This window comes from Hyla sarda, chromosome 1 (genome assembly GCF_029499605.1).
Source record: "Hyla sarda isolate aHylSar1 chromosome 1, aHylSar1.hap1, whole genome shotgun sequence".
NCBI classification, from domain to species: Eukaryota; Metazoa; Chordata; class Amphibia; order Anura; family Hylidae; genus Hyla; species Hyla sarda.
This window is the reverse complement of record NC_079189.1, coordinates 2,565,752-2,582,939: the sequence shown is the minus strand read 5'-3', so window position 1 is coordinate 2,582,939 and position 17,188 is coordinate 2,565,752. Positions and strand designations below refer to the sequence as shown.

The 17,188-nt window shown below is 44.6% G+C and overlaps 2 protein-coding genes across 2 annotated transcripts in view; both read left to right on the top strand.

Moving 5' to 3' along the window:
- LOC130303350 (oocyte zinc finger protein XlCOF7.1-like) overlaps positions 1 to 17,188 on the top strand; it is a 197,817-nt gene that overhangs the window by 95,554 nt on the left and 85,075 nt on the right. The window lies entirely within an intron of this gene.
- On the top strand, positions 11,961 to 17,058 carry LOC130285017 (zinc finger protein OZF-like). The gene is made up of 5 exons (XM_056536123.1): positions 11,961 to 12,858; positions 12,941 to 13,019; positions 13,127 to 13,218; positions 13,327 to 13,435; positions 15,116 to 17,058. Exons 1-5 carry the CDS (start codon positions 12,706 to 12,708, stop codon positions 16,249 to 16,251), a joined length of 1,569 nt encoding a protein of 522 aa, XP_056392098.1. The 5' UTR covers positions 11,961 to 12,705; the 3' UTR covers positions 16,252 to 17,058.

The following is a 17,188-nucleotide window of genomic DNA, read 5'->3' as shown; positions in this document are numbered from 1 at the left end:
TCTACATTTCCACCATTGTTGTCCCCATCTTTATATACTGCCACCCAGCTTTATATACTGGAGGAGAGGACGGCCCCATCAGTACTAGGGCCACTCCATTAGGGGCCACCCAGCTTTATATACTGCCCGCCACCCAGCTTTATATACTGGAGGAGAGGACGGGCCCCATCAGTACTAGGGACACTCCATTAGGGGCCACCCAGCTTTATATAGTGCCCGCCACCCAGCTTTATATAGTGCCCGCCACCCAGCTTTATATAGTGCCCGCCACCCAGCTTTATATAGTGCCCGCCACCCAGCTTTATATACTGGAGGAGAGGACGGGCCCCATCAGTACTAGGGCCACTCCATTAGGGGCCACCCAGCTTTATATATTGGAGGAGAGGACGGGCCCCATCAGTACTAGGGACACTCCATTACGGGCCACCCAGCTTTATATAGTGCCCGCCACCCAGCTTTATATACTGCCCGCCACCCAGCTTTATATACTGGAGGAGAGGACGGACCCATCAGTACTAGGGCCACTCCATTAGGGGCCACCCAGCTTTATATAGTGCCCGCCACACAGCTTTATATACTGGAGGAGAGGACGGGCCCCATCAGTACTAGGGCCACTCCATTAGGGGCCACCCAGCTTTATATAGTGCCCGCCACCCAGCTTTATATACTGCCCGCCACCCAGCTTTATATACTGCCCGCCTCCCAGCTTTATATACTGCCCGCCACCCAGCTTTATATACTGCCCGCCACCCAGCTTTATATACCGCTGCCACCCAGCTTTATATAGTGCCCGCCACCCAGCTTTATATACCGCCCGCCACCCAGCTTTATATACTGCCCGCCACCCAGCTTTATATAATGCCCGCCACCCAGCTTTATATAATGCCCGCCACCCAGCTTTATATAGTGCCCGCCACCCAGCTTTATATACTGCCCGCCACCCAGCTTTATATACCGCCCGCCACCCAGCTTTATATACTGGAGGAGAGGACGGGCCCCATCAGTACTAGGGCCACTCCATTAGGGGCCACCCAGCTTTATATACTGCCCGCCACCCAGCTTTATATACTGCCCGCCACCCAGCTTTATATACTGCCTGCCACCCAGCTTTATATACTGCCTGCCACCCAGCTTTATATACTGCCTGCCACCCAGCTTTATATATTGCCTGCCACCCAGCTTTATATACCGCCCGCCACCCAGCTTTATATACTGCCCGCCACCCAGCTTTATATACCGCCCGCCACCCAGCTTTATATACTGGAGGAGAGGACGGACCCATCAGTACTAGGGCCACTCCATTAGGGGCCACCCAGCTTTATATAGTGCCCGCCACCCAGCTTTATATACTGGAGGAGAGGACGGGCCCCATCAGTACTAGGGCCACTCCATTAGGGGCCACCCAGCTTTATATACCGCCCGCCACCCAGCTTTATATACTGTCCGCCACCCAGCTTTATATACCGCCCGCCACCCAGCTTTATATACTGCCCGCCACCCAGCTTTATATACCGCCCGCCACCCAGCTTTATATAGTGCCCGCCACCCAGCTTTATATACCGCCCGCCACCCAGCTTTATATACTGCCCGCCACTCAGCTTTATATACTGCCCGCCACCCAGCTTTATATACTGCCCGCCACCCAGCTTTATATACTGCCCGCCACCCAGCTTTATATACTGCCCGCCACCCAGCTTTATATACTGCCCGCCACCCAGCTTTATATACTGCCCGCCACCCAGCTTTATATACTGCCTGCCACCCAGCTTTATATACTGCCCGCCACCCAGCTTTATATACTGCCTGCCACCCAGCTTTATATACTGCCTGCCACCCAGCTTTATATACTGCCTGCCACCCAGCTTTATATACTGCCTGCCACCCAGCTTTATATATTGCCTGCCCCATCTACATTTCCACCATTGTTGTCCCCATCTACATTTCCACCATTGTTGTCTCCATCTACATTTCCACCATTGTTGTCCCCCCCCATCTACATTTCCACCATTGTTGTCCTCATCTACATTTCCACCATTGTTGTCCCCATCTACATTTCCACCATTGTTGTCCCCATCTACATTTCCACCATTGTTGTCCCCCATCTACATTTCCACCATTGTTGTCCCCCCATCTACATTTCCACCATTGTTGTCTTCGTCTACATTTCCACCATTGTTGTCTTCGTCTACATTTCCACCATTGTTGTCCCCATCTACATTTCCACCATTGTTGTCCTCATCTACATTTCCACCATTGTTGTCCCCATCTACATTTCCACCATTGTTGTCCTCATCTACATTTCCACCATTGTTGTCCCCATCTACATTTCCACCATTGTTGTCTTCGTCTACATTTCCACCATTGTTGTCCCCCATCTACATTTCCACCATTGTTGTCCCCCCATCTACATTTCCACCATTGTTGTCCCCATCTACATTTCCACCATTGTTGTACCATCTACATTTCCACCATTGTTATCCCCATCTACATTTCCACCATTGTTGTCCCCCATCTACATTTCCACCATTGTTGTCCCCCCATCTACATTTCCACCATTGTTGTCCCCCCCATCTACATTTCCACCATTGTTGTCCCCATCTACATTTCCGCCATTGTTGTCCCCATCTTTGGCGCCGCTCTATGTTATCGATGTCTTTTTGTAGGTGAGGTCTCCAGAACTGACCCCATTAGGACATCGCTGTCTATTATTCAGTGGAGGAGTTGGAGGACACAAGGATCTGTACCGGGACACCATGATGGAGGATCACCGGCCCCTCACATCACAAGGTAAGAAGAGACATATATATAGATATCACTCTCACTACCTAGTAACATAGAAATCTATCCAGCACTGATGTATTCATTCCCTGTGTGTTCCCTACAGATGAAGTCATTGATAGAAATCCACCCGAGAGGTGTCCCTGTCCTCTGTATTCCCAGGACTGTCCAGAGGGAAATGTCCCAGAGAACCATCAGGTAGATGAGGCTGATCTTATATCTCTATAGGGGGGTCCTTATAGTCTCCCCATAATATGACCAGAAAGGGAGCGAACTAAAGTTTTTTTTTTTAACTTTTTTTCTTTTTTGTTCAGATTAAAAATCAGATGAATATTAAGGTTGAGGTTAAAGATGAACCAGAAGAGGAGACGGATTGTTGGTCCGATCACCCGTGTATGAGGGAAGTAAAGGCAGAAATTCCAGGAGGTGTTACCCCAGGTATGTAATAATTCCAGGAGGTGTTACCCCAGGTATGTAATAATTCCAGGAGGTGTTACCCCAGGTATGTAATAATTCCAGAAGGTGTTACCCCAGGTATGTAATAATTCCAGGAGGTGTTACCCCAGGTATGTAATAATTCCAGGAGGTGTTGCCCCAGGTATGTAATAATTCCAGGAGGTGTTGCCCCAGGTATGTAATAATTCCAGGAGGTGTTGCCCCAGGTATGTAATAATTCCAGGAGGTGTTACCCCAGGTATGTAATAATTCCAGGAGGTGTTACCCCAGGTATGTAATAATTCCAGGAGGTGTTACCCCAGGTATGTAATAATTCCAGGAGGTGTTACCCCAGGTATGTAATAATTTCAGGAGGTGTTACCCCAGGTATGTAATAATTCCAGAAGGTGTTACCCCAGGTATGTAATAATTCCAGGAGGTGTTACCCCAGGTATGTAATAATTCCAGGAGGTGTTGCCCCAGGTATGTAATAATTCCAGGAGGTGTTGCCCCAGGTATGTAATAATTCCAGGAGGTGTTGCCCCAGGTATGTAATAATTCCAGGAGGTGTTACCCCAGGTATGTAATAATTCCAGGAGGTGTTACCCCAGGTATGTAATAATTCCAGGAGGTGTTACCCCAGGTATGTAATAATTCCAGGAGGTGTTACCCCAGGTATGTAATAATTCCAGGAGGTGTTACCCCAGGTATGTAATAATTCCAGGAGGTATTACCCCAGGTATGTAATAATTCCAGGAGGTGTTACCCCAGGTATGTAATAATTCCAGGAGGTGTTACCCCGGGTATGTAATAATTCCAGGTCTTACCCCAGGTATGTAATAATTCCAGGAGGTGTTACCCCAGGTATGTAATAATTCCAGGAGGTGTTACCCCGGGTATGTAATAATTCCAGGTCTTACCCCAGGTATGTAATAATTCCAGGAGGTGTTACCCCAGGTATGTAATAATTCCAGGAGGTGTTAGCCCTGGTATGTAATAATTCCAGGTGTTACCCCAGGTATGTAATAATTCCAGGAGGTGTTACCCCCAGGTATGTAATAATTCCAGGAGGTGTTACCCCAGGTATGTAATAATGCCAGGAGGTGTTACCCCAGGTATGTAGTAAGTCCAGGAGATGTTACCTCAGGTATGTAATAATTCCAGGAGGTTTTACCTCAGGTATGTAATAATTCCAGGAGGTGTTACCCCCAGATATGTAATAATTCCAGGAGGTGTTACCCCAGGTATGTAATAATTCCAGGTGTTACCCCAGGTATGTAATAATGCCAGGAGGTATGTAATAATTCCAGGAGGTGTTACCCCAGGTATGTAATAATTCCAGGAGGTGTTACCCCAGGTATGTAATAATTCCAGGAGGTGTTACCCCAGGTATGTAATAATTCCAGGAGGTGTTACCCCAGGTATGTAATAATTCCAGGAGGTGTTACCCCAGGTATGTAGTAAGTCCAAGAGGTGTTACCCCAGGTATGTAATAATTCCAGGAGGTGTTACCCCCAGATATGTAATAATTCCAGGAGGTGTTACCCCCAGATATGTAATAATTCCAGGAGGTGTTACCCCAGGTATGTAATAATTCCAGGAGGTGTTACCCCTGGTATGTAATAATTCCAGGAGGTGTTACCCCAGGTATGTAATAATTCCAGGAGGTGTTACCCCAGGTATGTAATAATTCCAGGAGGTGTTACCCCAGGTATGTAGTAAGTCCAGGAGGTGTTACCCCAGGTATGTAATAATTCCAGGAGGTGTTACCCCAGGTATGTAATAATTCCAGGTGTTACCCCAGGTATGTAATAATTCCAGGAGGTGTTACCCCAGGTATGTAGTAAGTCCAGGAGGTGTTACCTCAGGTATGTAATAATTCCAGGAGGTGTTACCCCCAGATATGTAATAATTCCAGGAGGTGTTACCCCAGGTATGTAATAATTCCAGGTGTTAACCCAGGTATGTAATAATGCCAGGAGGTGTTACCCCAGGTATGTAATAATTCCAGGAGGTGTTACCCCAGGTATGTAATAATTCCAGGAGGTGTTACCCCAGGTATGTAGTAAGTCCAAGAGGTGTTACCCCAGGTATGTAATAATTCCAGGAGGTGTTACCCCAGGTATGTAATAATTCCAGGAGGTGTTACCCCAGGTATGTAATAATGCCAGGAGGTGTTACCCCAGGTATGTAATAATTCCAGGTGTTACCCCAGGTATGTAATAATGGATTTACGATCAATATTATAAAATTATCCTGAAATATTGCAGTTTTCATTCTAACCACTAGGCCGATAAGTGTGAACACCTGCGCGCCGGCTGTGAGTGCTCTCTGCTTATGTCCTCGCTGCCGGTGGGGCTGGGATTCGCATCGTGGGACGCGTCCGCATGCGAATCCCAGCCCGATACTCACTTCCCTCATCTTCTGCCTCTCCGTATCCTCACAGCCCGGCGCGCGTGCCCCGCCTCCTAGGGCGCGCGCCGGAGCTCTTGCTCTTAAAGGGCCAGTGCTCAATTAATCAAGTGTCTACACCTGCACCCAGTCCTTAAATATTAGCTCCTCCCTTGGTTCCCTGCCGGATCTTTGGTTGCCTATTGCCATAGGGAAAGTCCTGTGTCGTTGTTACCGTGTACCTGTTCCTTGCTACCTACCCTGCACATGTGTTACCTGCCCTGACCTACTGCCATCTTGCCACGTCCTGCCAGTCTCCTTCTGTGCCACGCTACCTCCCAGCTACCTGTCTGGATGAGTCATGTCGGGGGTAGCGACCTGGGTGCCGCCTGCCGCAGCAAGACCATCTTGCTTTGCAGCGCGCTCTGGTGAAAACCAGCGGCACCTTAGACTCCGCTCCCTGGCACGGCTCATGTCATCATTATCCACACAGGCCCAGAGGATCCACCACCTGCCGTGACCCATTACAACAAGAAGGAGGCTTCAGGGACTTGATCTGTACAGGATTATAGACAAAGCAGACACCAGAAGTAGATAGAATACTCAATATGAGCTCAGCCTCACCCTCTGTGTAGCTAGAAAAGACAATCGGCCCACAGCCTCCCTCTCCCTGTAGAAAGAGAAGACAATAGGACCTTAGCCTCCCTCTCCCTATTGAATTATCTTTTCACAGGTCACAAAGCATGATGGGAAGAAACGATAAACCACAGAAGAATAAAGTCCTGTAGGGAGTGTGTCATGTGATCATGTGACGGCCGGGGAATGTTCTAGGATAAAACATTAGGAGGATCATGTACAGGAATGATGGGGGTCATTGTCCTCTGAGATGAATCTGACGCTGATTGTATGAGATGGTTTGTAGTAATGTCCGCCATGGACGTGGGGTCTAGTCAGGGCCCCGTATTATATTGTGTTGTCAGATCATAGTTTGGAGTCTGCTGTTAACCCTTTACATTCTATATAGATTGATAAATGACGATCACATAGGAGATGACCTTGTCCAGGTTATGTATACAGCAGAAGGGTGAACCCGGCCAAGAGGGAGGACAAAAAGTAACCAAAACTGAGGGAAGAAGGGAATGGAGGATAAAGAAGAGTCTGGTGTAAAGAGAGAGAAGAGAGATCGGGTCCAGACAGATCCGTCAGGACTCTACCCCCAGAATCATCAGCTAGAACAGCAAATCACTATCAGACAAGAGATAAAAGGGGGCCCCGAAAATCAGAGGAGCCACAGTCAACCGATCTACAGCAGAACACCTCACCTCGGAGATGATATCTGTAAATCACCGAAATAAATGTCTATATCTGCCCAGAGATACCACATTGTTGACTCTAAGGGACGTTCTGAAGTGGAACCGTCAGGACCTGGTGGATATCTGTTCCCATCCAAATCAATTATTATATTAAGTGAAAAACACATTGACACATTGTTCACTACAGAAATTCTTCCTTTTATTACAACGTTCCACAGGGGTTTATATAGACTTCAGAATTAACATAAATTACCACCCACATTATTGATTATTAGTTACGTGTGTTTATCGTCTACGTGTACATAGTTTTGTCGTGCGCAATTTGACTTGTTTTGCTTCTAAGCGCTAAGCAATTATTAACCTTGTTCTTCTCCCCAAATGTCATTTTGACATCACCTTATCTCTCTGCACACAGTTCAATCTTGGTTGTCACGCTGCACTGGGGGGAGGGGATGATTTCTGTCAGGTCAGCTAATATTGAGCAAAGAGATCAACTAAGCAGATGTAAAAGAAGCCATTTTATCAATTAACCCCTTAAGGACCCAGGCTTTTGCCGTTTTTTCATTTTAAATTTTTCCTCCTTAACTTTAAAAAATCATAACTCTTTAAAACTTTCACATAAAATTCTATATGATGACTTATTTTTTGCTTCACTAATTCTACTTTGTAGTGACATCACTCATTTTACCCAAAAATCTACGGTGAAACGGGGAAAAAAATCAATGTGCAACAAAATTGATGAAAAAACACTTTTGTAACTTTTGGGGGCTTCCGTTTTTACACAGTACATTTTTTGGCAAAAATGACCCCTTCTCTTTATTCTGTAGCTCCATACGGTTAAAATGATCCCCGACTTATATAGGTGATTTTGTATCACTTTACAAAAAATCATAACTACATGCAGGAAAATTTATACGTTTAAAATTGTCATCTTCTGACCCCTATAACTTTTTTATTTTTCTGTGTTCGGGGCGCTATGAGGGCTCATTTTTTGCGCCGTGATCTGAAGTTTTTATCGATACCATTTTTGTTCTGGTCAGACTTTTTGATCACTATGTGTTCATATTTTTTGTGGTATAAAAAGTGATCAAAAATGCGCTATTTTGGACTTTGGAATTTGTTTGCGCGTACACCATTGAACGAGCGGTTTAAAAAGTGGTATATTTTTATAATTCGGACATTTCCATTTTTTTTATTCTTGGAAATGCCGGTTGATTCAAACTTTTATTAGGGGAAGGGATAATTGAAAGGGTTAATGATTTTTTACACTTTTCTTATGCAATCTTATAGCTCCTATAGGGGGCGCTATAACATTGCATTTACTGATTGATTGATGCATCTCCATAGGGATGCATTGATCAGTGTTTTCGGCGATTGATTGCTCAAGCCTGGATCTCAGGCTTGAAGAATTCAATCGGCGATCGGACTGCAGGAAGGAAGGTAAGAGACCTTCCTCCTGTGCTACAGCTGTTCGGGATGCCGCGATTATACCATGGCAATCCCGAACAGCTCCCTCAGCTAGCCGGGCACTTTTACTTTAGTTTTTAGCCACGGCTAAAGGGTTAATAGCGCGCGGCACCACGTTCAGTGCCGCGCACTATTAGAGGCGGGTCCCGGCTTCACTATGACGGGACCGGGACAGGACCGGGACCCAGGACGTACCCATATGTCCTGGGTCCTTAAGAGGTTAAAATATATAGGATTATATATATATATATATATATATATATATATATATATATATATATATATATATATATATTAATTAGGAGTAGCCGTATTAGTCCAGTGATGCAAAACACCACGTGAACACCTGCTGCAATACAGAGAGAAACCAACCTCATCACGCATACCACTGGTAGCCACATACAATCCCACCCTAAAGAAAATACGCAAAATCATCAAGGACCTGCAGCCAATACTAGCAGAAGATGAGGTGTTAAAGCAAATCTTTCCTGAACCACCCATCTTGGCCTTCGGACAACCACCCAACTTAAAACAAAAGCTGGTCAATAGGAAACTACCCACAGACACATCAGATACAGACAATGGGACCAAACCCTGCGCCAAACCGCGCTGTAAACTCTGTCAACACATCTGCACAAATTCTGAGGCCTCCCACAACAACAAGACACACAACATGAAGGGACAATACTCCTGCACCACAGAGAATGTAGTCTACATGATACAATGCACCAAGTGTGACCTGAGATGTTACATTGGTGAGACCAGTCAGCCACTCAATAAAAGGATGAACCTCCACAGATCGTCCATCAACAACCATAGAGAAAAGGACTATCGCACCCCAGTTGGACATCATTTCACCCAAACAGGTCACTCCCCACAGGACCTCAAAATCAAGATCCTGAAAGGAAACTTCAAGAACACCCAGGAAAGAAAGACATTTGAAGCCAAAATGATAATTCTTTATGACTCCAAGAACAGAGGACTTAATGTGCATTTAAGCTTCTTATCCCATTATCAAAATTTCCTATAACCTTTGCTAAACTGTCTTCCCTCTCCCTGCTCTAACACCATCACACCCCTGCTCCTCCTACCCTGTCTAGTCTTATCTTCAGTCTATGGTTCTGTAGTAAAATTGTCTGTCCAGCGTAACCACTATTCTCACCTCTGCTCCCCCCCCCCCCCCCTCCTCATCCTTATCTGTATCTATCGTCCTATTGCTATACAATTTATGGCCCAACTTAATGTCCATTCTCCACTAATGTTGTTTTAACCCCTGCATATTTTGTGAGATAGAACCTGTGTTTTCTCCTTGTGAGCTCAGAAATGCTTATGACTTGATAAAGGGAGGAATCCCGAAAGCTTCTCTACATAATCTTCTTAGTCCAATAAAAAAGGTATTACAAGATACTGCAACTACCGATGATTTTGCTTTATATATATATATATATATATATATATATATATATATAATCCATTACTGTACTAAGACATTAATTTTATCTCTGAGAATGAAGGGTCGCCATTTAAAGATAATAGCTTTGGTTTCTCTTTGTGCCAAGCAGTTGTTTCAGTCAGACAATCGGTTCAGGAATAGTTGGCATCTTATCCTCAAGCCACATCTGAAGGAGCGCCATTTTTGGAATGTATCTCTCCATAAAGAGGTCTACTGACCATGTTTGATTAATGCAGGCTAACACCATGTCCCAGTAAGACATGACATAAGGATAGGACTAGATGCTGCTTTCGATCCGTGTCTGGACCTTTACATTTGGGGCCATTGGTAATACGATCAGGACACAAGGGCTTCTACCATCCTTCCAGAATTTTATAGCAGAATATCAGTATCATGGAAAATGGTTTCCTATTATCTCCCGTGCTTCCATTTAAAAACATTTAGCTCTGGGAGCCTTGTACAGAAGGGATATGGACATCTTGTCTTGGGCACTCAGCATGTTATCAAAATCAGACGGGTGAGCTTCAATGCCTACATCTCTAAGGCGGCCAGTGAAAGAACAAACTTGCGAGTCAACAAGCCCATACGTAGACTTTAGGAGGCAGTCAACCAATGTCCCTTAGTAGGATGCATAATGTCATCAGCCATCATAATACTCTTCTCTCGTCAGACCTAAAAGTCATTATGGTCTTGACCCTATGGGAAGTTAGACTAATCCCAAAGGGGCATTCGTTCAGATACAAAACAACCCCCAACACATGTAGAGCGCGTGGGAGATAGCGGATGCTGAATGCACATAGAGGTTCGCTACTCCTTATCCACCCTAGTGACTCTTTCATGTCATGTGTTTCTAAGAGGCAAATTAATGCTAAGAGGTGTCCTAATGTGATAACACTGCTTACCATAGGAGGGCCAACCGTTTGGACCCTTTCTCCGTGATCTCCAGAATGGGGCCTGTCAAAGCTTATAGTACCCTTTTCTGTATGATATATACTAGCTGAGTACCCGGCGTTGCCCGGTTTTTCCTTCCTAATCCTTGTTGGGAAGGAAAATAAACAAAGGAGGAAGCTTTTGACTTCATATCCTGTCCTTATATATTGTTGTCATATCCCAACCTCATATCCCGTCCTCCTAACCCGACCTCCTATCCCATTCTCCTATCCTGTCCTCCTATACCGTCCTCCTATCCCGACCTCCTATCCTGTCCTCCTATCTCGACCTCCTATCCTGTCCTGCTATCCTGTCCTATCTCGACCTCCTATCCAGTCCTCCTATCTCGACCTCCTATCTTGTCCTCCTATCTCGACCTCCTATCCTGATCTCCTATCCCGTCCTCCTTTCCCGTCCTCCTATTTTGACCTCCTATCTCGACCTCCTATCTCGACCTCCTATCCCGTCCTCCTATCCCGTCCTCCTATCCCGTCCTTCTATCCCGACCTCCTATCCCGACCTCCTATCCCGACCTCCTATCCCGACCTCCTATCCCGTCGTCCTATCCCGACCTCCTATCCCGTCCTCCTATCTCGACCTCCTATCCCTACCTCCTGTCCAGACCTCCAATCCAGACCTCCTATCCCGTCCTCCTATCCCGTCCTCCTATCCCAACCTTCTATCTCGACCTCCTATCCCGTCCTCCTATCCCGTCCTCCTATCTCGACCTCCCATCCCGTCCTCATATCCCGACCTGTAATATGTGACCAGATAATGAAATATCTCCAGCCGTACAGAAGTTATTTTGGAACATACATTTCCCATTGATTTGCATGTGACTTTAAACAAAAGCCCCGACCCTCACAAATGAGGGTAGTTAAGGGTTAAATTAACTATCCTATATTTTAAGTGGACATATAAGTAACATGTGACCAAGTATTATGGAAATATTTCCAGCCGTTTGGAAGTTCTGCAGTAACATATATTTCCCATTGACTTGTATGGGACTTTAAACATAAGCCCCGCCCCTGGCAAATCGGGGTGAGTAAGGGTTAAATCACCGATCCTATGTTTGTTGTTGACATATAAGTAACATGTGACCAAGTGTAATGGTAATGTCTACAGCCGTATGGACGTGATGCTGGAACATACACACATATATACACACACACATACATATACACACACACACACACACACGTTGTTATATATATATATTTTTTTTTTTTAACTAAGATGTCCCAAATCCTTTTAGAGGACTTTCTTTAGTTGAGAATGTGCCTCCATTTCTGTTACCTACAACTGGTGACTACTTTCCTGTCCTCTTCATATCCCGACCCCCTGTGTCCGTAATGTATGGAATAGGTGATGGTGGAGGAATCTCCTTCCGTAATGACTCCTCCCCAGGATACGGGCAGCCGGGGTAACCTCTCCTCCAGCCTGAAGAGGCGTACATTGTCTGTCTGTGTACTGTCATGGCCCCACAGATATTTAACCCCTCATTCACCTCTGAGAGAGGAATAGTGGTCACATGACAGAGAACCTGTGGTTATATAGACATAGAGACTTATCCCACATGGTCCCTGGTGGAGGAGACTTTGGAGCAGTCGTTTTCTTACTACAGAAAGTTTGATAGAAGACGAAGCCGCAACTGTGCGTTCCCTCTGTGGACACATAGAATCCTCTAATAAGGGATTAGAGACCAGATTTCTACCCCAGATGACCCATTTATTACCGAAATGTCTGTGTCTCCTCCACCTGCTGACAATGGATTCCCCTGAGGAAGGAGTGACAGCCGAGTCTCTGTAGGGACCAGCAGCTCCGGGCCTGGGATTTCACTGCGGGTCTGACTTGATTATCTGATGTTTTATCAGAAAGTGGGGGAGGGGCAGAATATTGTTATTGAGGCCTGATAAATAACCTAGAGGTGAGAAGTGTATGATATATATAGATGGATATACAGGAGCTGATGTATTCATTCCCTGTGTGTTCCCTACAGATGGAGTCATTGATAGAAATCCACTCGAGAGGTGTCCCCGTCCTCTGTATTCCCAGGACTGTCCAGAGGGAAATGTCCCAGAGAACCATCAGGTAGATGGCGCTAAAGTCTCCAAAATATGACCAGAAAGTGATTGACCCCAAGAAAACTTACATTTTCTTCCTACCTCTTTAGGGTGAAGATCTGATGGATATTAAGGTTGAGATTAAAATTGAACCAGAAGAGGAGACCGATTTGGGGGCCGATCAGCAGTGTAAGGAGGGGGAGACTTTTATTGGTGGAGGGTCTCCTAGATACTACTACACCCATCATCTGATCATCACATGGAATAATCTATTCATCACTGTGTGTTCCCTACAGATGGAGTCATTGATAGAAATCCACCCGAGAGGTGTCCCCGCCCTCTGTATTCCCAGGACTGTCCAGAGGGAAATGTCCCAAAGAAGAATCAGGTAGATGAGGCTGATCCTATATCTCTATAGGGGGGTCCTGCAGTCATAGATGTGGGGGTAGATTAGGGGGGGTCTCTTATGTTGATGTGTAAGATGTTTCCTCATCAGGATGATTACCTGACTATTATTAAAGTGGAGGACGAAACAGAAAAAGAGAGCTTGAAGAGTGATCCTCCGAGGGAAGTGAAGGAGGAAATTCCAGGAGGTGTTAACCCAGGTAATAATTCCAGGAGGTGTTGTCCCAGGTATGTAATATTTCCACGAGGTGTTGCCCCAGGTAAGTAATACTTCCAGGAGGTGTTGTCCCAGGGATGTCATAATTCCAGGAGGTGTTGTCCCAGGTATGTAGTAATTCCAGGAGGTGTTGTCCCAGGTATGTAGTAATTCCAGGAGGTGTTGTCCCAGGTATGTAATATTTCCAGGAGGTGTTACCCCAGGTATGTAATATTTCCAGGAGGTGTTGTCCCAGGTATGTAATATTTCCAGGAGGTGTTGTCCCAGGTATGTAATATTTCCAGGAGGTGTTGTCCCAGGTATGTAGTAATGGATTACAGAGGGAATTCAGAGGTTTCTTGAGGGGAGGCCCCACCTTAGATCTACATGACATTAACCCTTCAGGCCCCAGTGATCCCCTGTGTTATGTATAGTCAGGACGTGAGGGAGGTGACTATATAGAGATCCTCTCCAAGGTCATCTATGGGTCCTGTCATGCTCCAGGTAGAACACTAGGGGCAGTATTTGGGGTCACCAGATGTGATGAACAGCCGCACTAAGAACTTAGGGATGGTGACAGGCGCCCTCTGTCCCTTTTCTACTAGTCCTGACACTAGATGCCAGGCTGATGGTCAGGTGTCTGGCATCTCCCTTGTGTGAATATAGCAGAGGGATATTCTTCATAACACAGAATACAGGTTATCATCTGGATAGAGAGTTGGGTCGGCTCTGCCAAAGTCAGACAATTACCCACATGTGCATCTGGAGATCTGTCGATCTAAAGTTTTAGCTTTTAGAAAAAATGACTTTTCTAAAAATAGGTCAGTGGTAAATGAGTCCCTATCAGACTGGAACGTTTTACTTGGAGTCCAGAAGAAATTAGACTAAAGTTGGATTATTGAAGGCAGCAAATAATTGTACACAGAAGTGAGAGCCAAAAAATAAAACATCATTTAATAATTATTAATAAAAATCCAGAGCAAAGAAGATAAACAAATATATAAGATTAGGCAAAAAGAGGCCAAGCTAGCCAGTTAGTGGAAAAGGGGATAAAACATTGTTCAGATAAATACGTTAAAAGTAAATTAAAACAGGGAATAACCATAAAAAAAAAAATGTAGAAGAGGATAAAGGACGAGCTGACTTCAGTTTTTTACATAAGAAAATGAAGGAAAAGGACCTCAGTTAGGGGAGAAGCCTAATGAGTCTTTTGATTGTGTCTTTACAGAGGAAGAGGTTCTCACAGGGGCGTCATGGAATACACCCAAAGTTACTAAAATAGCTTAGCGGTGAAGTAACAGAATCACTAACAGATTTATTTAACCAATCACTGGTAACAGGAGTCGTCCCGGAAGATTGGAAATTAGCAAATGTTGTGCCCATTCACAAGAAAGGTAGGAGAGAGGAGTCAGGCAACTATAGGCCTGTAAGTCTGACATCAATAGTGGGGAAATTAATGGAAACCCTACTAAAGGATAGGATTGTGGAACATCTAAAATCCCATGGATTGCAAAATGAAAAACATCATGGGTGAACTTAGGGAGATCAATCTTTCAATTGATTAATTTTTTTTGATTGAGTGACTAATAGATGACGGAGGTGCAGTAGACCTACTTATATATTTCTCTACTTAGTGGTTTGAAAGAAAAAAAAAAGTATCGTAATCCATTTGTTTCCCTAACAGTAAATCCCAGTAAGAATTCTGAGGGAAACTTCATGTTATCCCTGAATGATAAAGGAGAAGATGAAGATATGATGGAGCGCTCCTCAGGAGAAGACCTCCTTACCCCTAATGTCCATCCAGATCTATCCTATAATAATCCACCTGATCATGAGGAACCTTCTCCTGACCAACCACACATTGTTACCACAAGGACAGATCAGGAACATGGGAAAGGTTTATATTTGGAGGAATGTGGGAAATGTTTTACGAAAGGATCAGATCTTGATATGCATCAAAATAGTAACACAAGACAGAAGCTATATTCATGTTCAGAATGTGAGAAATGCTTCAAAAGTCAATCAGCTCTTATTATACATGAGATAATTGATACAGGAGAGAAGCTGTATTCATGTTCAGAATGTGGGAAATGTTTTAAAAACAAATCATATCTTGTTAAACATAATCAAACTCATTCAGTAGAAAAGCCATATTCATGTACACAATGTGGGAAATGTTTTAAACGTAAAGCACACCTTGCGTTACATAAGCAAGTTCACACAGAAGAGAAGCCATATTTATGCTCAGAATGTGGGAAAGGTTTTAAGCGTAAATCACATCTTGATAAACATGAGCGAATTCACACAGGAGAGAGGCCTTATTCATGTTCAGAATGTGGAAAATGCTTCATAGGTAAATCACATCTTGTGTTACATGAGAGAACTCACACAGGGGAAAGGCCATATTCATGTTTAGAATGTGGGAAATGTTTAACAAGTAAATCAAATCTTGTCAAACATGAGCGAGTTCACACGGGAGAGAGGCCATATTCATGTTCGGAATGTAGGAAATGCTTTAAGGACAAATCACATCTTGTGTTACACGAGAGAATTCACACAGGAGAGAAGCCTTATTCATGTTCTGACTGTGGGAAACCTTTCACAGATAAATCAGACCTTGTTAAACATAAGAGAATTCACACAGGAGAGAAGCCGTATTCATGTCCAGAATGTGGGAAATGCTTTTCGCAGAAATCAACTCTCGTCGTACATGAAAGAATTCACACAGGAGAGAAGCCGTATTCATGTTCTGTATGTGGAAAATCTTTCAGAGATAAATCAGATCTTGTTAAACATGAGAGAATTCACACAAGAAACTGATACATCATTGAGATATATTATGTAGAATGGATATATATGAGAATATGGGGCTTTAAAATGTGTAAATTTAAATGAAAGTTTTAAAAATATCCCCCTCCCCAATTAAAAATGTGAATTACCTCCATTTTTTAAAATAAAAAAAGTAAACTAAACAATATGCTGCGGTCACTGGGAATCAAAAGTTCTGGTCTGGGGTGAGATCTGGAACAGACGCGTTGCAGTTCTTAAAGGGGTACTCCGCCCCTAGACTTCTTATTCCCTATCCAAAGCATAGGGGACAAGATGCCGCCTCGGAGAAAACGTAGCTCGGGGCTGCTGAGGTACTGGGCTCCTTTGGATAGGGGCTAAGATGTCTAGGGGCAGAGTACCCCTTTAAAATAAATGAGGTGACGTGATATACCTACTCCTTAAATACACTTCGCAACCGAATTGGTCTCCAAAAAATACTAAAAATGCAAGAACATTTGAGTCTCCCGCAGTCCGAAAATAGAAATATGGAAAATGCCTATTAGTGATTTTTTTTTTCTTCTCTTTTTAGTTTTGGTGTTTTACATAAATAAACATTTATGCGCTCATGTTGTATCAAGCATGTTGCATTAATCTTTTGCCATTTTTAGCAACTGTTACCTTTACACAGCAAATATATTAAATGGGTACTCCGCCCCTAGACATCTAACAGATGTTAGATCGCGGGGGTCCTGCTGCTGGGGACCCCCGGGATCTCTGCTGCAGCACCCACCTCAACGGCTTCCGGCAACGCTGGAGGCTTCGGATCCCGACCACACGAGCGAAAGAGCGTGATGTCACGACTCCGCCCCCGTGTGACACCACACCCCGCCCCTCAATGCAAATCTATGGGAGGGGGCGTGACGGCCGTCACGCCCCCTCCCATAGGCTTGCATTGAGGGGGCGGAGCGTGACTCACACGGGGGGCGGA

Excerpts from the sequence above, each read along its gene's own strand:
- LOC130285017 (XM_056536123.1), top strand. The coding sequence starts at position 12,706 with ATGATATATATAGATGGATATACAGGAGCTGATGTATTCATTCCCTGT. Across the intron at positions 12,859-12,940 it reads ATGTCCCAGAGAACCATCAG|GGTGAAGATCTGATGGATAT; the intron begins GTAGATGGCGCT and ends CTACCTCTTTAG. Across the intron at positions 13,436-15,115 it reads TCCAGGAGGTGTTAACCCAG|TAAATCCCAGTAAGAATTCT; the intron begins GTAATAATTCCA and ends TTTCCCTAACAG.